General features: G+C 41.9%; 1 protein-coding gene across 2 annotated transcripts in view; it reads right to left on the reverse strand.

The window, feature by feature from the left end:
- The window catches only part of Celf2 (CUGBP Elav-like family member 2), an 833,341-nt gene that overhangs the window by 383,247 nt on the left and 427,623 nt on the right, over positions 1-22,471 (reverse strand). For both annotated transcript variants that reach the window (XM_051151384.1, XM_051151368.1), the window contains one exon: positions 12,596-12,631. Coding sequence is in view for 1 of the 2 variants with exons in the window: in XM_051151368.1 (XP_051007325.1) it covers positions 12,596-12,631 (36 nt within the window). In the remaining variant the exon portion in view is untranslated. The remainder of the gene's footprint in view (positions 1-12,595; positions 12,632-22,471) is intronic.

Consider the following 22,471-nt stretch of genomic DNA (forward strand, 5'->3'; position numbering starts at 1 on the left):
TGCTTAAAATGAAAATCTCAATCTGCTTTGCATATTTTTTTCTAATTTGGCAAGATAGCTCCCATGGAAAAAAACAACTATAGAATCATTGGAGATTCAAAATGGCTTCTTCTAACCCTCCATGTAAACAGTGCGCAGCATACTTTATTATTAAATGCTCAAGACTCCTGTCTGGCATTCAAAACTGACCCTCAAACGTAATCCCTTGACCTAAATTTACCCCAAACTTAATTCAAAACAATCCTCATTAAAGCTCCACATTTCCCAGGAGTGCTAGCTGTAGACCTCCACGGCTTTGGTTAGGGCTGTGGGAATTTCATGCAATGTTTTCGTTTTTAACACCTGAACTTATGTAGAAAAGGTTCATCTGTTTTTATTTTCCAATATTTTGTTGTAATCCGTTCCTTTTTTGTTTCTACAGTGACCAGTGCATGCATTAATTCTCTTCACCTGACCTATTTAGAAAAATTCATATCTTTCATTTAGTCATGAGCTGGATGCATATCTGAGTTCCTCCTCCCCTGTGCTTGAAGGCTAAGGTAAGTTTCAAAGGACAGAGGAGAGGACATCCTACTGGGACTCTAGATGAGAGAAGCATGGGAGAATGGCAAAGTAGAAGGATCCAGAGGGTCCTAGACACCTACAATAAGAACATTATGATGGGCAGATTTGGGCCCAGAGGTCCTGCTCAAACTATGGCACCAGCCAAGGACAATACGTGCAGTAAACTTCGAACCCCTACCCAGATCTAGCCAATGGACAGGACATTCTCCACAGTTGAGTGGAGAGTGGGGTCTGACTTTCACACGAACTCTAGTGCCCCATATTTGACCACATACCCTGGATGGGGAGGCCTGGCGGCACTCAGAGGAAGGATAGCAGGCTACCAAGAAGAGACTTGATAACCTATGAGCATATAAAGGGGGAGGAAGTCCCTCTCAGTCACAGTCATAGGGGAGGGGAGTAAGGGGAAAACGGGAGGGAGGGAGGAATGGGAGGATAAAAGGGATGGGATAACCATTGAGATGTAATATGAATAAATTAATAAAATAAAATTAAAACAAAACAAAACAAAAAACAAAGATAGTAAAGTCCATGCACAGACTCCCATTCCCCTTGGCACTCACAGTCTGAGGGCAGTCTTTGTGTTCCATCCTTATCTTGATGAAATGCTGCCTGTGGCCTACTGACAAAACTAAACCCAAACCAAAGCAACGAATGCACCAAAAAGCCGAACAAAAACAGAGCAAATCAAAAGCAAAACTCTTTAGCAATTCTAAAGTCTTTACCCATTTCTCCACTCTTGTATTTTGTTATTCTCTCAGCCAGCCACCTAGGTGGATGTAGCTGGCCAATCTCCACCTCTAAACACTCCACGTTTCTGGCTTTCTGAATTACTGCTTTTTGTCTCCCAAGATGTTCCTCTAACACATCCTTTTCAAGTATCATAAATGAGTGTTCTCTCTCCTCTGCAGTTAAATATCTGGTCAGTTTATGTGGTAACTGATACTTTCAATATTTTTTAAATGTATAACATGGCAAACTTTGTATCAAGAGCGAACATACTTTTCTTATTATAGTTAAAAATTTAAATTTTGGAATATCTTGCTTAATATTTACTTATAATTACCTTAATTGACAAATAAAAATCATATAATTTATAGCACATAACACATTCTGATATACGTATGCATTGAAGAATAATTAAATATATTAGTTATATATCATTACCTTATATATTTAGTCTTTTATAATATTGTTTAAAAATCTACTCTCTTAGAAAACTTCAAATGTGTGACATTATTACTAACTACAGTCACCATACCATACAATAAATGGATATTCCCAAAGTAATTCTTTCTAATTTAATTCCATAACCTTTAACCAATTTCCCCTTGCTTGCTTCTACCCCAAGCCTCTAGCCATTGTAACCACCATTATACTCTGCCTCATGAGTTCAGTATATTTTAGTTGAGTCTTTTGACTCTTAAACACAAGATCATTTTACTTTGTATCCTCTGCAGCCAGATCACATAATTTCCTTGCTCACATGGCTACTCATGGTGTCATAGAAAATCACGCTATTGCTAATGCCAGCACATTCATTTTAATGCTTCCTTATTTATTATGCCAATCAGCGTCTTCATTATTCACTCAATATTCTAGTTTTTCAGTTGGGAGCTCTGTACAGAAACCTAATCAGGGACCATCTTTCTTTTTTCCTGGAAGGAGGTTTTGGTGTCCTAGAGTAAACTAAGGGCCACCCATTGTCATCATATTGTGGATGTTGGCTTGGTTGGGTTCTGCGGGTCTGTGTGTAGAAGAGTGAGGGTCCCCAATGCTGCATTTGTAAGAAAGTAGAATCCCACTAACTCACTGGACAGTCATGTCCCCACCTCACATCTCTTTAGCATTGTTTACGTAGCTCAACATGACTTCTTAAAGTTGCGCTGTTCCCCTTTGCATGTGACAAGTACTAGGTTAAGGCTGGATGGACTTGACAGTGAATGCATTTCTCTGTTGGCTTTGTCACTGCATCATCTTGGTTATGTCACGGCACCATCTTGATTTTATGGACTGTTTTATGACATTAATGAAAAGCGAAAAATGACACAGTATGCAAGAACAGTTTAGGCTGCAAATAAAAAATAGGGGGAAAGAAAATACATAGTAGAAACATTTATAAAACCTAGTCTGAAAAGAACAGTTTATAAAGCTTAAAAACTATTTGCAGTCAAGAAAGAATATATTGCGGATCTTTATGTGGTTTTCCTTGCTTGACAATGTCAAATATTGACGGGGCTAAAAAAATGGTGATGATATCGAAAGCAGGGAACTCAAGAGGGAGAGTCTCCTGCCTTTTTTTTTTTTCTTTTTCTTTTTCAACGTTGAGGGGACAGCAAAATGTGAAATCTGTCAGTAGAGCAAAATGAACAGCTGCATTCAACATTTAATTTTTTCTCCATAGTATCTTCTTTTTATTTGTTTAAGAGGCTGCAACAATGCTTAGGATCCCCAAGCTGGGAAAACTCTCTCTCTCTCTCTCTCTCTCTCTCTCTCTCTCTCTCTCTTCCTCTTAGGAAGTGTACTTTCTAAATACTTTTACCTAGCAAATGAGAAACTTCAATTGTAAAATTGAATTTCAGACAGAAACCATTGTCTCCCCTACCCCTTCACCCTTTCACTTGGTAAACTCAGAAGGTGTGAATCCTTCCACAAACAGCCAGGCAGAAGTCTAGCTCCACAGCTACAGTGACAGAACTCAGGACATGGCAGGTTTTATCTTTAAAAAGTTCAATAGCTACACAAAAGCACCCATCCACAAATAATGAAATTCTCAAATTGAGATAAGTGTGCTTTTAAGAATTTTTATTTTCAATATTTATTTCAGATAACATGTATGGATCAGGTAACGGAGCATTGAATTATAGAACGGATAGAAAAAGCCTAAAAGGATAAAAAAAATTAGGACAAGCCTTTATTAAATTTTAAAGTATGTCTTTGCTAGACTCTTATAAAGAGCCAAATAGGGTATCGAAATCTCTGGAGATCACCAGTATAATTTCTTTATCATGTTCCATTTAAAATTTAATTACGCAGTCTACAACAAAAAGAATCTGATCAGTTTAAATAGGTCAGGCAATGAGTAACTTAATGATATTCTGAAGTTTTCCTTGTAAGAATCCTTCCTTTAATAGTGTGTTACACATCAGAACACCGTATTATAAAACAAGTGTAATTTAATTCCGTCACTACACTCTTAAAAACATCTATAAAGAATGAAATGTTTTGATTTTGGTACTTCAGAGAGTTAATGAAAACCACGCACCGGATAGAGCCTCCCGTGACTGATGACAAATGGCTGCATATTCAGGTGCTCCTCGACCTACCATCAGCTGCGTCCTCACAGGCTTATTACAAGTTTAAAGTACGGTGTATACTCACTTATATCTGGGCACTAGTCCAAGGGGCATGTCCCATGAAAGTCTTCACCTACCAGGAAAGTGGGATAGATGTGAGGACATCCTATTGGGCCTCTAGGTGAGAGAAGTACAGGAGAATGGGGAAATAAAAGGATCCAAAGGATCCTAGAAACCTACAAGAAGAACGTTATGACGGGTGGATCTGGGCCCAGGGGTCCTGCTCAAACTATGGCACCAGCCAAGGACAATATGTGCAGTAAACTTCAAACCCCTACCCAGAGCTAACCAATGGACAGGACGTTCTTCACAGTTGAGTGGAGAGTGGGGACTGACTTTCACATGAACTCTGGAGTCCTATATTTGACCAAGTCCCCTTGATGGAGAGGCCTGGTGGCACTCAGAGGAAAGACAGCAGGCTACCAAGAAGAGACTTGATACCCTATGAGCATATACAGGCGGAGGAGGTCCCCCTCAGTCACAGTCATAGGGGAGGGGAGTAGGGTGAAAGTGGGAGGGAGGAAGGAATGGGAAGGGATGGGATAGCTATTGAGATGTAATATGAATGAATGAATTAAAAAAAAAGTTTAAAGCATCCTAAATGGAAAATATATCTAACCTATTTTATCTGGCGCTCTTAAAGGTCTCATAACCCTTATAACAGCCTACGTCTGGTTTGGCAAAACCATCAGACAGAAAGCGTGTGTTATAATAAAGTTCAGGCTGTCTCATAGAAGGCACTGGCTCTGTGTACTGAAAACACTGGCAATTCAGAGCACTTAGAGTATCAGCTGTGCCCCATGGCTGCATGGCTGACTGAGAACTGTCGGTCACTCTCTGTGCACATTAACAGAGAATAGTAGAATCACCATTTCTGACCCGGGAAAGAGAAAATTCAAAATTTAAAGTGTGGCGTCTACTGAGTGGCTATCTCTCTTGTGTCACCATAAGCCTGAGAGATTTTAGGTTGAATCATTGTAAGTGAGGTTCTGTCTGTATCCTAGCCCTGGCTAATCACTATTTTCATATGCAATACCAAAGTCAAATGGCTACATATGCACACACCCACTAATAATTTAATACTTAGAATACTTGTGTGTGTGTGTGTGTGTGTGTGTGTGTGTGTGTGTGTGTATCTGCACTGTGTATGTATGGGTATAAGGAGACCCAAGGTTGATTCCCACTTTATTTATTGATGCTGCATCACTTAATTGAACTGTGAGCTTGCACATTGGCTGGCTCTTCCAGGCACCCCACCACTGCTCCCCCCCCCCCCCATGCTGGGATCATAAGTAGCAGCCATATCTGCCTGGCTTTTCCATGGACTCTGGTGATCCAGGCTTCATCTTGTGAAACCCATGCTTTCTCCCCTGAGCCATATCCTCAGCCCTTGGCAAACGTGGTTGTAAGCCACCAAGCATGTCGTTCATAACTAGATAGACATCTAGGCACTGAAAAGTGAAATCTGAATTAGTGGCTTATATTTACTTATTCTCTCTGTCTCAAACTTCACCTGATATTCTACCTTAATTTCTTTTTTTCTTAATTTCTCTGTAGTGATTTTAAAAAAAATCCACTGTGTAAGCACTCTACGTGTACCTTGCCACTTGTTTTTCAGAAACACCGAGGAAGGAAAACAATGCAGTGTGAAGTGAAGAGGTGTACACAAGCTCACAGAACTAAGTGACTGTTTGAAATTTGACGAGAGACTGGATTTGAAGTCAGAGCACAGGGGACGAGCGATTTTGTTGGACACCTTCTTACCATGCAGAATGACGACACGTCCTACATAGGAACACCATTCAAATGTTGCTGAAACAACGAGCTAATGCTAACCTGGGATGAACCACAGTAATAGCCAGGGTATAGCCACTGTGCGCTGTACGCCAGGTGCTTAGTTAACTGCCTTATGTGGATTATCTCCTTATATTGACTCTACAAAATGAGTATTAGAAGCCTTCAAATTTATAAATGAGAAATAGAGGTAGATATACCAAATTAACATAATCACGAAATGGCACACAGAGAACTCAAGGTTGTCTAAGCCCTATGCCTGGTCTTGTAGGTTCTCTGACACTCTATAGTAACTCCTCTAGACAGCTTACAGAGTCAACCTTAGCCTAACAACTTCGAAGCCAAAGAGATGAAAATGTCTGGACCTTAAAGATCATGAAGCATTGAGCAGAGTGGGAAGAGATGGATGGTAGAAATCACATACCTGTTCCAACACGGGAGGTTGCTTTGGGCCTTTTCCCCTTTCCTCTCAATTCATTCACTCATTCAAAAATCTACTGATCAATTCAAATATTCATTCACTCAAACATCTACTAATGAATTCAATTATCGACTCACTCAGACAGTCAAACATTTATGCTAATATTTATTCAGTGCCTTCTATGTTCCACACAGTACTAAGCATTGGGGATAAACTTGGGTTCTCAGCATATTTTTTTTTCTTTATATAAAAGATATAAAACTCTTCTGGAAAATGACATCATTAGATGGCATACATGATGTCACTGGGGACTTTGGAAATAATAGAAAGAGAGTAAAATTGTCCAGGACAGAGAAAACTTTATAGGAACATCTACTGCTACTTGTATCTAGGAGAGGGGGCAGAAAACTTCTACATACAGTGAATATGAAATATTTTTACATTTCCAGGCTATGCTTTCTCTACCATAGTGAATCAACTCTGACACTACAGTGCAAAATCAGGCTGAGACAATATATAAACAAACAATACGTCTTTATTCAAGTGAGTATTTGTTTATACGCATGGGCTTTTCGCTAGACTTGCTTGTGGTTGTGACTTGTCCCTAGCCCCAAAATGAGTGGGAGGTCATTTGGGAGGTGAGAACAAGAAAAGGAAAGTGACAGGGCACCCAGAGAGGGAAGATGAGTAAATTGCAACAGACTAGATCTCAGGTTCCTTGTTTTTAAACTGGGGGCTTATATACAGTCATTCCACAAATATTTCGTGATTGCCAGCTCTGTTCTGGGTCTTGCGAAGGGTGTAACAAGTTGGACAGACAATGAAGATACTGTTCTGAGTCTGAGTAGGGAAGACGGCACATGATGACCATGAAAGCAGAGGCACAAATGCTGCACAGACAACACAAGATGGCAACAGGACCCTGGGTAAATGTGTCCCAGAAGGCGCTGCTGAGAGCAGGGGCTCAGAAGAGGGTTCTCTGAGGAAGGAAGAGGGAAGAAAAGCCAGTGGGGCCGGAACAAATGCAAATACGAAGGTAAGAGGGAGGTAAGCATTTGCACTGGCAGGACAATGGATTAGTCCCTGTGAGTGTGCGCTCAGCTTGCTCCCTCCCTTATATAGTCCAGAATCCCCCATCCTGAGGTGATCCTGTCCACATTAAGATAGATATTCTCATGTCAATTAACCTAATCAAGACGACCCCTCACAGACAGTCTCAGAGGCTAACATTAATCTAGATGCTCCCTCACAGTGCCTGAGGCTTGCCTCCCGGTTGTCAAGTTTGCAATTCACACTGAGCATTACAAGTGGGTTTTTTTTTTTTTTTTTTTTTTTTTTCTGTTCTACAGAAAAAGCACTGTGTGCCTAGCACCACGTTTACTTGTACTTTCCCTACTAGACTGAAGTACCCGAGAGAAGAATCAGTGTTTTATCTATTCTCTCCCACACAGTCTACTTGTGACGTATATGTAGCATCCAACCTACCCTTGTCAAATCAGTGAACAAATAATCAAACTCATCAGCAGGGAGCCACACTGGATGCAGGAGCCAGGACAGTAGAGAGAACAGAAGTATGTGTCCACCGGCTCCTAAAGGGATAAGAAACTGACCCGGAGAACCAATGTATTTTTCCACTACTTTCTAAAGGTCTCAAGGGAGACACATTTTGTATTGAGGACAATGAGAAATATGAGTTTGCGTTAGCTACCAAAGCTTCCACAGAGAACTAAAGCCCTGACCTTAAACCCTCTAGAGCCACAAGTCGCAACTTGAGCCGTCCGAGCTTATCTTAATTCCCTTTGCTTCTGTCTTCCCTCCTTGCTGCTTCCTGACCAGCCACATCCATGACAGAGGTATGTTTGATGAGAAATGGTACAGCCCACTTCAAACTCAGAAAACAAAGTTCTCCTCAGAGCATCAGTATGCTGGGCTCGGTACACCGGCATCAGTACTCAAGTATTAGTGCTCCGCAGGTAAAGCTACGGTGGAGGGACTTGGATCTGATAGTCCAAGATAAACAATTTTCTTCTCTTGGTACAGAGTCTCAAACACTAATGTGATGCTCTGGTCCCTGTGCTTCAGGAACGGGCGCTTCTACTGCTTAAACGGATTCTTCTCAACTCAATGAGGAGGGTTATGTTCTGATGAATACATAAGCTAAAAATACCATTAAGTTGAAAACGCAGGCGATATACATAATATATGAATCTCCTTGCTCCTTAGTGTTGTCACTCACAGAGTGGCTGTTATGTCCTCGTGGGATCAAGAGGCCGATCCAGAGCTTAGACATTACCACGGGGAGGGTCACACTACCTATCGCTAGCCTCAGAAATGCCCAGAACTCTAACAATCCATCTAGAGTCGGGTCTGGAGACTGATTGCTTAGGCCAGTGTACTGATGCTTTTCACTGGGATCCAAGCAGTGGAGCTGAGAGAAGAGGATTCTGGGATATTACGAGATCAAGTGATGTCATGGTAGTATTATTTTCCCACCACCATAGACGATGCGAGGAAAACTTACTAAGGTGTCGAGTTTGGATGCAAGAGAAAATATTAAGTTTTTCTTTCGTATCATTAACTCTCAGCTCTGATTCCCACTGAGTGATGCAGAAATCCAGTGGAAGACAGCGGCTGGTTCACATGCCTCACTATTTTAAGTTTCAGTGACTGAGATTCATGTTCTTCACAGAGTACTCTGATTAGGAGGGACTGTGCAGAAGAGCCGGCTCATGAACCGCTCTTACAGTACTTAGGACGCTTCTATGGAGGTCTATTAAATCACTTTATTTTCCATACTGTTAAGTCTAGAACTGGGGACTGTGTGAACTGGGAATTGAAATCCTTTCTCTCTCATTCAAAAGGCAGCAGCTGATGGCACACAGAGACAGGAAAGCCTGAGTTGCCATAAACCTTGTATATAGCTTTACTCTGTTATCCAGAGTAGACGTTTTCTTTGTATAGTCATCATTTACATTAAAAACAAAACAAAACAAAAAAAAACAAAACCAAAAAACCCCTCATGCTATAATTAAATAAGTGCCTCAACTCCATCGGACAAGTGGGGTCCCATTATGTTTTATTTTGAACACATCTACCTAAACTACTGAACTATCTTCAATAGAAGAAACAGAATTGGAAAAACATCACTATAGCTGTGGAGAGATGGCTTAGTTGGCAACGTGGTTGCCTTGCACGAATAAGGACTGAAGTAGATTCCCTAGAGCCATTTAAAAAGCCAGGCATGGTGGCGCGCACTTGCAATGTCAGCACTGGGAAGGCTGGGACAGGCAGATCCTTAGGAAAGGGGGGTGAGTGGGTGCTGGTGGTGCTAATGGCCATCCAGCCTACCTTACTGCAGAACTTCAAAAGAGTGAGAGACCTCCTAGGAGAAAATAAAGAAAAGAAAAAAGAAAAAGAAAGGAAGGAAGGAAGAAGCAAACCCACAACAACAGAAAAAAAAATGACCCCCCCCCAAAAAAAACACGAGGAGGATGGCATCTGTAAAATGATACACGCAGCTGTCCTCTGGCTTCTGCATACACATCTACCCACATATACGTGCATATGCACATACATACACACATCCAGACACAGACACACTCACATGAACAAATGGTTATAATTGAAAAACTGTTCTGATTGCTGAATTGCCTTTTGCTACATGTAAGATAAAAGCAAGAAGCCATATGCAGGAACAAAATGATCGCTCTCACAGTTTAAGGAGCATGCGTCCAATTTGCAGAACACTTCGAGATGAGTATTATAGGGAGTTGGTTTAAATGTTTGTTTTAATCTTGACAAGACCATTGGTTTTTAATATTTATAATATAATTACATTGCTTAGAGTGCATGTTGCTCATGTAATCTAATATTTTTTTTCTGGTGACATATTACTACTAAGCTTTAATTTCAGCAACAGCAAGAATTCAAAAATGCATTTAGGTTATCATTAGCAATGGAAAATGAAGCTGATGCTTGCTCAGGCACCTTGTGTGTGTATCTGGTTTCAACTTCAAAGCATTTTCAGCTTTTGAGATACAATCCATGCTGTGTGATTTGTCCATTTGTACAGAGTATTGTTGACCTGTGGCTGGCAACTTGAAATTAATGGCATGTAAGGCAATTAAAGGTGAAATATCTTCCCCCAACAACCTCCAACCCCACCGCAACAGCTATAAAAGGCCTTTTGGAAAATTTCAAGACAGTCAAAGCCAACGAAAGCAGAATCATAACAGTGTTATAAAATGCCACTGTCTTCCCTTGTAGCCACATATCACTAGCTAGCAGTTGCCTGGATTGCAATTTTCCATTTTTCTTAGATGTCACAGCAAAAGCATGCCTTTATGACTAAAAGGATAAAAAACTCCAAGTGTCATGTTCCACTAATCATTAGCCAAGAAACAAACAAAATAACTACAGATGCCTTGTTCTAGATGATACCCAGGTATCAGAGGGCTCATTGCTCAGTGACAGGCTGAAGGAATCTGAAGACAGGCGGACAGCTGAACAAGGCATGGAATTCTGCAAGGCTGTGCAAGCAAAGAAATGGTCTAGACACCAAGGGGAACATTCATTATGAAGTAATTAGGTTATTTTATGTTAATATGAGGAGGGAAATACTTGTCAATGGATATATCCTAAGGTGGCCCGGGAGAAAGCCAACAGAGTACCTGAGCGCTGTAATAGACGCATAATTGAGAAACAACTCAACCTTCTTTCTCATCCTTTCACACATGCATGAAAATGGCTGAGAGTTGCAGTTTAGAATAGGGTCACCACTGTGCTGTTGATTTTCAACACTATTCGACAACAGGATAACAAAAATTCATGACAAAAAAAAAATAAATAGGCTCATTACCAAAATACCACCCACCAAACCCAAGAATAGAGCATTCTGTCCCTTGGGTAATAAACCAACTACAACAGAAAGATCATTGCTGGGGAATACGCGAATGCTGCTTGGTATTCACAATAAAGCACTGGTTAATAGAATTCAGGCGGCTCTGCAGATTTTCAGACATATGAGTAATTTTCATCTGCATGATTACAGCATGGTGTAGGTCTTCTCTGACAATACAGAGGTGGTCTACATCTTAGCCCTAATATAAAAGTTTTGAAGTCATTCCTCATTCCATTATTTCAGGATTAACTTCTTCACTGCAAACACAAGTAGACACACAGTCCCCCACCCCCTGCCTGACCCCTGCACCCCACAAATGATGGGTTGCTCAGCCATTGGTGGCAGACATTTTCCGTGTGGGAAAGCACCATGACAAAGAAACTCAGCAGTGCCACACACATCAGAATACACCCAGAGGTTTAACTCTGTAGGCTGGCACAGCTTTAGGATGTTTCTTTGAGATGCTATCCAAAGAATAGGCACACACAGCAAGTTAAATATTTGGATCACACCAAAATTGTTTGGGGGTCAGTATCAGGTATGATTCCACTAGCAAGTTTTTCCTGACATACAAAAAAGGGTCTCACCTGCTTCACTCCTCTTTCAGATTGTGATGCTCCAGAACCTCCCATTTCCTAGTGTTATTTAGCATCACATTGTTCCTTGTTCTGTTCTTGAGATTATATTAATGGCTGATCAGCGGTTCCCAACCAATGCCCCGTGTCATGCTAATTGATCCTCAAATGGTTAGTGAGTACCTTCAAAGACTGAGCAGAAGGTTTGGTGCTAAGGTCAGGTCCTAGATACACAGTGTTCAGTAAAATGGCTTTTAAAAGATGGCCACCCTGATGGGCAGTGGTGGTGCACGCCTTTGATCCCAACACTCGGGAGGCAAAGGCAGGCACATGTCTGTGAGTTCAAGGCTATCCAGGTCTACAGAGTTCCTGGACAGCCAAGACTGCACAGAAAAAAAAAAAGAAAGAAAGAAAGAAAAAAAAGAAAGAAAAAGAAAAAACTGGCCACCTTGCTACTTTTTAAAAATATATATACTATGATAAGAATTTCAATTGCATTTTTAACCACCAAAACTCAATCAGGTTCTTTAGGGGAATTATGGGGTTCTTTTATAAATCATTAACCTCTGAATACAATAATAATTGGTACATAAAGGAAAAAAACCCAAAAGTATCTTCGATTGCCAAATCCTTTAATGCTACTAGGCAAATATAGCTACTATCTTCTATGTATATGTCATCTATTATCTATTAACTATAGTCTCCTTACCGTCTATCTATCAGCTATCTATCATCTATCATCTATCAATCATCTATCATCTATCTTTCTAAAGAGATAAGAAGAATGAGAATAATTTCCCCAAATCATTCATATACACTAGCCTTGTTACTCCTTGATGACATTACCTCCACATGACTCAGTGACTCATACATAGTCTGTTAGCACAATCATATGAGACAACGAGAAGCCCGCTTAAAGAGGACACAACACTGTTCTTCATATGCTCCAAAATCAGGATGAGAATAAGAAAAGCCAGCTGCTCACCTTGGTGGACTTCCAGATAACTCTGCGGCAGTCTCTCTGTTAGAGAAAAAGAAAACAAGCATGATTAAATCCATTGTGGTAACTAGGAAAATTAATCCCATCGTAAAATGCCACAAGACAATGTGTGGAGACGATATGGAACACGCAGGTGGTTGATCGCCTTTCTGGTTGGTGCCTATAAACATCTCCACTGTTGCTTTCAAAGGAAATCATGCACATATGTAACAAAACTGCTTCTATTTTCTGTTGGTAGACTTTAACTGAGATTAAAATACTGAAAATTAAAAGCATGCAGCAACCAGAAGAGAAATTAGCAAGAAAAAAAAAATATCCCAAACTGCCTTTTAGGTATTTACAATGAAACGGGGCATGGTAATCTCTTTCCCAGAGTGACTTAAGAGCAGAGGACTTTGGGGACATCGGTACATGGGCTTGGCCATCTGCCGCTTAGGAAAGAGCACAGCTAGCGCAGAACTTCTTCAGCAACAGATTCCTGCTTCTCTTTTTTCATTTTTTCCTCAAGATGTTCTGTGACTTTAGGTTGCTGGATACTGGAGCCGCCATATTTCAAATGTGTAAAAGAAACACGACTAACTAAAAGCTGCGTAATGTAATAATGAAAATGACCAGACTCGAATTTCAAGACTAACTTCTCCCTCACTGCCACCTCGTGCCTACCATCAATCATAGATACATTCTTTAAACAGAGGTGGATAAAGAAAAGCCAAAGGAGACATCTACTTGTGACATTTTACAAGTAAAAGAAGGGGTTGGAGAGACGGCTCAGTGATTAAGAATAGATCTGTGTTTGATTCCCAGCACTCACATGCTGGTTCACAATCATCTGTAACAGCAATCACAGGGGATATGATGCCCTCTTCTGGCCTGCATGGGTAGTGCAGATGTACATGCAGACAAAACACACCCATACACATTAAAAAAAAAAAAAAAAGTAAAAGATAGTTTGACTTTACATTAAGGAATTAAATATGTAATTTTAAGAAATAGCAATTTAATTTTTAAAGGTCTCATGATCTTTTGAGGACTCTTATTAAAGATATTTACACATATAAAAAGTCAATATATTTCCTTAGCACAAATGTGGCTATGAACAATGGTTCATGACTTTCCTAGAGCACATGCTTTGGCCTGGATAGGGGGATCATCTTTAAGCTAGTCTTTTACTCATTCACGCAGTCTAAATCAAGGATTTCGAGCTCTGAGCGCCTTTCTTGACCCTGTAGCATCTAGAGCTGTCTCCTTCCACTTCCTATCTGTGGTGGTATCTGGCTACTAGATACCAAAGTCCCTTCAGAAAAAAAATTGAATGTTCTTAAGTTCAGTTCCTCTAGAATCCTTCATTTTTGGTAAGGCTCCCATTTTCATGACTATAAAAATGGCTTTCAGAGAGAAACTACCCCTCCTGAGGGCACTGCACACCTCCGGACATGTTCATCTAATTTTTTAAAAATGTTTTTTTAAATATGTGTGTATATGTGCACATTCATGTGATTTGTGAGTCTGCACATGCCAAAAGATTTGTTCCACATCTACCCTATCAATTTCTGCCTTGTTCCTTTAAGACAGTATCTGTCACTTGACCCTGGGCCCATACCGATGGCCAGCAGTGAGAGACCGTCCCCTAGCCCCCAACTGAGCTGGTCTTACAGGCATGCTGTATGACCACGCCCAGCTTTTTATGTGTCTGCTGGGATTGCAAATCAGTGTCTCAGGCTTAGGAGGCAAGCACTCCTACCCATTGAATCATCTCTCCAGCCTTATAGTCATTTCCTTTAAGAATCTAGTGTCTTCATAAGAACTTTCTCTTTCCCAACAGAATTCGCCCCGTGAGTAAGCCAGCTAAGAAACACCTGTCTCTTAGTTTTTCCCTTATGACCTTTAGCATACTAAAAGTATCTGGTAAATGTTATTTATCATTTGCGTATATTAGTACTTTTCAGTTGGCTGAGTGAAGTTGTTCTTCTCGCTAGCTCATAGTAGCAGTGGCAGCCTACACGTAAGCCATAAGTATCTTTCTTTTGGATCTTTTAGATAATTATATTTGCTTCCCAGTTTACACATTTTTAATACTTTAGTTTTACTGATATCTTTAAAAAACAAAAAACAAAAACCAACCAAAACACAAAAACAACAACAACAACAACAAAAACAGTGTTGTTCATGCATTATACTAAGCCAATTAGCCCTGGCATTTTCTGGCATTTGGGGCCAGATAAAGTTCCACTGTGCACTTGAAATGCTGTTCTGGGGATTTTCTGTAGTTCGGAGCTGAGAATCTCCCAAAATTCTCATTTGTGAGAGGTTTGGCTCCCACCTGGTACACCGACACATTGAGAAATGACTAGACATGAGGGCTCGGACACGCTGGATGCATGAATACCTTGATACATTTACCATCTGATGGCATTGTTGGGAGGCAGTAGAAAGGACTAGTCCCTGGGGGGCAATATTGTTCCCACTGTCCTCTGCGCTACAGTTGATCCAAAGGACTGAAAACTTTGAGACCATGAATCAAAATAAGTTGTTCCCCCTTTAAAATCCTTCCCTTTCGATTTCGTCACGGTGATGAAAAAGCAACGAACAGCATCCTAGGGTGCTTAGTAGCTTCTCAGTCTTTCACTCACTAAATACCAGAAATATCCACCCATCTCCTACTCGGTTGTAACTCCCCGAAATATCTTCAGACATTACCAAATGTCCTCCAGGAACAAAACCACCCTCACTTGCAGTGATTCTGACAGAACAGATGAAGTTCTCACAAGTCCCCTCCACTTCAAGTGCTCATTGTATGACTAGCTCGCCAGTGCCAGAAAAACCTAATACCGAGCCTTCCCTACAAGGCGTGCCTTGCTTGTGTCTCCCCACTTACCTCTCTGTGCTCACAGAGAGTACTGCTTCCCCCACTCACTGAGAGAAACAGTGCTTTATACACTCTACATTTAATTAATCGTGATGTAGAACTGATGAAATGTAACTGTGAAAAAGTTCTTATTTCTCTGGGAACTAAAACTGGATACTTTGACAAGACGAACACTGACAAGTCACTTAAGAAAACTTGAGTGAAGTTACGTCTATGGACAGTAAAAGTCTAAACACTGAGGAAAGGACATGATTCTCTTACGTGTCTTCAAGTTCTTGGTGTTTTTGTTTGTTTGTTTGTTTGTTTTTACTGAAAAAAACGAATGAGCTGGAAATTCCAAATGGTGACTTACGGGTAGATTTGTGTGTATAAATCAAGACAGAAAGCTGCCCAATAGATCTACACTCGGAGAGGAAAGGCATTGGGTCTGTCTTTATCCAGACAGATGCTGGGTAAAAAGTAACGTCATCACATTTCTGAGAATTCCACTCGGGAACGCTGAGATTTAAACAGATAAATCAAGCTGGGTGTGGCGGTCCAGACCTCAATCCCAGGGTTCAGGAACATCATGAGTTGGAGTTCAGCCTGCACATATAACAAGACCGTGTCTCAAAAACAAGGAAGCTGGCCAAAAAAAAAAAAAAAAAAAAAAAGAACCGCTGTGGACGAGGCTGCAAAGATCAACAACTCAGCGTTTTTGAGATCAGCCAATCAGGAAAAGCCCAGGCTTCTTAACTGAGGATATTTTCTTTCTTCAGTTTTAGAGCATTTACTACTGTTAAATCATCTGAACTAGTTATATACGTCCTTGGATTCGTGGCTTTTGCAGACAAACCTCTGAGCAATGTAACTTAGTAGATGATTCTATACTATGCTATTAATTCTCCACTGCAAGCCTGGTGAGGGAATTTAAAGGTGTTACGGAGACCAAGCGCTTTGCAGCGACCTTTAATGCCTGCTGCGAGCATCCTTTCATCCTTTCCACTCTCTAATATTCACTCATCTGGCACGACAAGCATTTCATACACGTGTTTCACCAAGATGAATGTAGACTCGATTCTTCTCCCAAGTGTTTACGCTACAAGAAAAGCCACGGTAATGTGCGATGTACAAGGCGATGCGTGCTTTCTGATACCCCACAGTTAAAGGTCTTAGTTACATTTCCTGTTCCTGTGACAAAAATACCTTGACAAAATCACTTTAAGCAAGGAAGACCCTGCTTTGGCTAATAGTCAGAGGGTACCTCATGGCGGGGGAAGCTGTGAAAAGAACACACTTGAGGCTGCTGGCCAAGCTGTACCACAGCTGGGAAGCAGAAAGCAAGGGGCGCTGATGCTTCGTTCCTTCCTTTCGTGAGGCCCAGGGCCCAGGCCTAGGGAATGGTGCCTCCCTCCTGTGGGGCCAATCCTCTCAAGTCAATCAACCTAACCTAGATGATGTCTCTCAAGAATGCCCCGAGGTCAACCTAATTTAAACAGGTTCCTCACAGGTGTGGCTGGAGGCTTGCCTCCTGGAGCTGAGGACAGGTCTTGTCAAGTTCACAGTCAACGTTATCACGGAAAGCAAGTTCTTTTTAGTCAAACATCATGTCTCATATAGAAATTTGAATACTTGTTCCTCAGACCCTGAACACAAACACACACACACACACACACACACACACACACACACACACACACACCCATGAGCATAACAGAAGTATGTCATGCTTTCTACTTGTGAGCAATGGCAGCCTCTGCAGCTCAGGTTTAGAAATGGCTGCAGCTAGGACAATATTTGGAGTAGAACTGCACTAACTTCCTTCGCCTTCATGTCTCCAAGTTACTTTGATTTCTCAAAGAAGGCAAATGCTAAAAGTTGAGCGAGAACAGTAATGAAAGACATGGCAAAGTGGAATAGTATACTCTAAGGAAAAGGAGCTTCCCAGAGTCTAGGAAGCATAGCAAGGTGAAAGGTGGCAGATGTTCCTCTTGGGATGTGCAGCTTTGACCATGCCGTGACTCCAGGAAGACCTCAGCACCCAGGACAGACTAAAAATTCTATCTTTTGATCTCAGGCTATTTGTAAACTGGAACAGACAGGAAGGCCCTGTGGAAATTGAACTTTACCAAAAGGAGTACGGGGACAGGGACCAGAAGAGATAGATACTCTTCAGCATCAGACCAGGGTTGCAGGTGTATTACAGGGTTACTTAGCCATTCCTTTAAATACAAACACCCTGTCAATCTTTAAATATAGAGCCCTTTGCCTATGGTGCCACCCGAAGCAAGGTGCTTTTTCGTCATTTTTTGCCCTCACCGTGTAAGCAGACCTTTCTTACTACACATTGAAACCAGTGCTCACCAGGTATCTCTGCGCACCTTGCCAGTTTCCAAGATTAGTTGGCCACTATAGAGCAGAGGGTATGAGGCCCCATGTGAGCGTGATACATATTTTTCTGGGCTGGGGTGTTTGTCTCCTAGGGAACCTTTGAGTCTTCTGAAAGTAGAAGGACTTGCTTTTTAAAAAATTGAATAGTAAAACGCACTTCACTATTATTATGTATTCTGGTCCTAGAGTCTAATAAGGTTTTCTATATCTTAATTAATGGTGAAAGCATTACCATCAGACAAACATCTCATTTTCTTTCTGCATTTTCCCATTGCCTTTTTTCTCTTCTTTCTCTTCTTTCCCTTCATTCCCCCCCCCGCACCCCCCGACTTCTCTGTCTTCCGCTCCCCTCTTCCCTCCCCCCTTCTCTCCTGTCCTCCCTTCCTTCATCCATTTTTGTCATCATTTTCTTCCTCATCTCTTCCCTTCCCCCCATTCTGTTCCCTCTCACTCATTCCACTTGAGACAAACTGGGGCCCTTTCAAGTTAGATCTGTTTCCAAATAATGCAGAACGAAGATTAGCTTAAAGGTGCTACCAGCAACTGTGTGTTGACCCAGGGCAGGTCATGGTGGCCCTCAGCGCTAGGAAATTCAGAACAATGTAGACATGCCAGTTTCTTCTCTGTTTGGCAAAACCCGGAGACACTGCTCAGTGCTTGCTCGGCTTTCCCTCCGATTTGGCGTCTGTTTTCATTTTTCCCTTTATTTTCATTGCCTTTTGAGCTTCCTCCACTTTCACTCACACGCTTAAGATGTGTACATATGTACTTCTGCATAGACATGAGCATTTACTACATGGTAAAACCTACTATTGTGCACACATGCAAAGGTACCTGATCATACATGCTGGGGCCTTATTGAGTTAACAGCTGCTGCATGTTATCAGGTGTTTATTTGCATGCACCTAATACAGGCCTAATGAAATAGGGGTTATTGTGAAACTATGGGGCATTATGTAAGATGAGACAGGAAAATATTGTCCGTCAGTTAAAGGGTGCAAATCTGAAATGGGCCCAGGCATTTAAAGGCTGACACTTTAAATCATGATGGTATTGTGCAATGTAGAATAAATATATAGAAACCATAGTATGTCCTCTCTCTTCTGTCTCTCTCTCTGTCATGTAGTCATACATGAGTGCAGTCATTCTTGGTCGTGTGCTGTCACAGCAAATAAGAAGGGTTAGAGACGTGGCCTGGTTGGTAGAGTACTTGGCCAGCAAGCAAGATGCCCAGGGCCTCTCTCCTGAGTATCACATCAATCCTGGCACAATGGCATAGGTCTACAATCCCAACCCTCAGGAAGTAAAGGCAAGAATATCAAAGGTTCAAGGGCACCCTCAGCTGCATAGCGGTAAACCTGAGACACACGAGGCCCTGTCTCACAAAACAAACAAACAATAACAAATTTTACTAATAGAGACTTTATATTCCAGATGGGAAAGACAGGATATACTGAAGTAGTCATTATTATTTTACATAATGGATGTTATTAAGAAGAATAGCATGTGATCAGTAGAAAGTAAAAGCTAGGGCATTTGGGGAACTATGGTTTCATGTAGGGAGGTCCTTGTAGACCTCCTTTAAGACATAGCTCAGGAAATATGAGGACTCTTTCTGGAGTGTTCCTGAAGCAGACAGTACCTGTTTAGAAACGAAACCCGACAGACTGAGCTGGGTGTGGTGGCACACACCCACACCTGTAATCCCAGCGGTCGACAGGCAGAGGAAAGTGGATCTCTGAGTTTGAGGTCAGTGAGTCCAGGATAGCCAAGGCTACACAGAGAAACCCTGTCTCAAAAAATGAAACAAAGTAAAAGAAAGAAAAAGAAAAAATTATAGGCTGACTTGGAGTGTACATTTAAAATGCCGACAAAGATGAGATCAGACCCTGTGATGAAAGTGCAGATTTTAGCTGGGCGTAGTGGCTCACGCCTTTAATCCCAGCACTTGGGAGGCAGAGGCAGGTGGATCTCTGTGAGTCTGAGGCTAACCTTGTCTACAAATCAAGTCCAGAACAGCCAAGGCTACATGGAGAAACTCTGACTTGAAAGAAAGAAAAAAAGAAAGAAGAAAAAAAGAAAGAAAGAAAGAAAGAAAGAAAGTGCAGATTTTTCGGATACTTTACCTGGGTAGCAATACCTCTCTTTGTGTCAGTGAGTGCATAGTGAGCCAGCCACATTCACAGACAAGCATCTGGTGTCTGCCTTGCAGCAGCTTTGCCAGGGTACAAGGTGGGGGTGGGTGAAACTTTTTACAGCTTCCAGCTTTTCTAAAAGCAAACGTCTATGAGGTAGCATTGCCCTTTATGTCACCTGATACACATTTGGTATTGTATTGTCTCATCAATATCCAGACAGGCTTGTGGCTCTGGCCTGTTGAGAGTTGACACCACAGAAGACTGTCTTCCAAACCCCGCAGAACACATGAAGAACATAGTGGGCATGGTCTGGATCTAGCAACTTGCTTCTGAGAGCAGGCCGGCAGGCACTCGCATCGCCAGAAGAGCCAATACAGTTAAGAAAAATAGAGCCGGTCTATTTCATGTTCTGTCCAGTTTCTTTCTGAGAGTCCTCATTTTCATCTATGGAGATGTTGCTAAGATTTTACTTGGCTCAAGACATATTCATAATATTTTGGTATCCTTTATATGACACCACTGCAAATGCCTGCTATTGTCTATGTCCTTGTGCCCAAGTACCTTGAAAGTGAAATTGCTGGAGGTTTCTCCTCATCAGCGTGGCAAAGAGTGCATCTAGCCTGACTGGTCCACAAGAGAGGCCATTGTTTAAGTGGTACTGCTGTCTCTCCTGTCACTTTGAGGTAGTACTAAGGGCTCTTGTTTTCATTTCTTTCACAAATGCTACTTTGGCACTTGGCTCATGAAACCTCCTGGGAAGATGAGCCTGTTTTCAACACTGCCAGTGGCTCCTTGGGGTGAAGGAGGCCGCCACGTGTCCTTGGCTCAGTGTATTAATAATCACTGTACTCTTGCCGGTCAGTGAGTCTACCACGTTAAATGACATGACATAGTAAGTACCTGACTAGGCCACCGGGTAACAATACCTGCTCATTAAAATGCATTTACACAGGCTTTAGCAGTGGTAAATGTTACCAGCCCTGGAGGACAGTTGCTGAGCTTGGAAATGGCGCGTTACGTTTCATTTACCAACTTGTATTCTCAGAAAAGAAAAGGAAACACAAAACCACACACATGAAATCAAGACCACTCTCGTAGGCGGCTATGGGCTACTTCCTTGTGTCACTTCTCTGACAGAATATGGACAGAAGCAAGGACAGAAGGAAGGGAGGGATGGAGGGAGAGAGGAGGATGGAAGGAGTTTTAATGGCTTTCATATCTGCTGGGGAAGATAGATTCGCAAGTGTACAGATGAATGGATGGACAGTGTGAAAGGCTAAGTGGCGGGGGACTGAACTGAGAGTCAAGGACTCCACCGCTGACCCACCTGTCCACCCCACTGGACTCCTCTGTAAGAGCCACTGTTTTGAGGAAAAGTCTAAGGTCAAGGTGGGAGCCACCAATGTGTCTGTGCAGTAGAGGCCACTGAGGGTGGAGTGAACTGAAGGAATGGAAGACAAGGAGAGGAGTGTTGGCGGGAAGGGGGGGGGGTGCACCACAGACTGAGAGCTCCTGGGATGGAGTGACTGATGAAAGACATGAAAAGGTGCATCACACTGATCGCTGCACTTCCTGCAGCGTTCTAGAGTAGTTTGCTTTATGCCTCCTGTCTGGTGCTGTAGTTCTTTGACTGGGACAACGGGGACTGAGTCCTCACAGCCTTTCTGGGTTCCGTGCTATATTGTGATGTAAAGGACAGACCATGGCCACCCGGGGCCAGGGCTTACAGTGTCCTCTGTTTCAGGGGCCTGGCCAACAGCCAATACAAGGAAATGAAGCTCAAAGGTGTGGTTATTTTTTCTTTAAAAATGCACCAGAAATTATATCATAAGTAACTCTAACCTCAGGGCCGACAGCTCTTAGCAGCCAACCATGGAAAAGTGGAGAAATGAAGGTTGTTTTGATGCAACAAGAGAACTTGTTTCTTGTTAATTTTTTTTTTTTTTTTTGGAGAAGTTGCCCTTACATTATAAGATAGCCTCTTCCATAAAGGCAAACGCCCACTTCTCGAGCCAGTTAGATAGCTCGGCAGGCAAAGGCATTTGCCATGCAAACCTATTGGCTGGAGTTCTATCCCCAGAATCCATGAAAAGGTAGAAGAAGAGAAAGCACACCACAAAGCTGTCCTCTACCTTCCTCATGCGCGTGCCGTGGTATGAACAAACATACACACACACAACAAGAACAGCATAACTTCTTTTTTATACTACAGTGTCAATTTTAAATCAACTTTCCTCTAGTCACAAGAGGGAAGATATTCCCATCAACTACCATTTTATGGAAGAGCGATGGGGAGGGGAAGGGGGAAGAAAAGGGGAGGGGCATAGGGAGGGGAGGGGGAGGGGCACCAACAGGGTCACTTAGCCTCTAGGACCAAGGGCCAGCCTTTGTGAATACACAGAATAAGCATAAGGTATATATGTATATATGTGAAAGAGGGGGTGGCAGGGAGTGAGAGAGAGAGAGAGAGAGGGAGAGAGAGAGAGA

Source organism: Acomys russatus, chromosome 9, assembly GCF_903995435.1.
Source record: "Acomys russatus chromosome 9, mAcoRus1.1, whole genome shotgun sequence".
Lineage (NCBI taxonomy): Eukaryota > Metazoa > Chordata > Mammalia > Rodentia > Muridae > Acomys > Acomys russatus.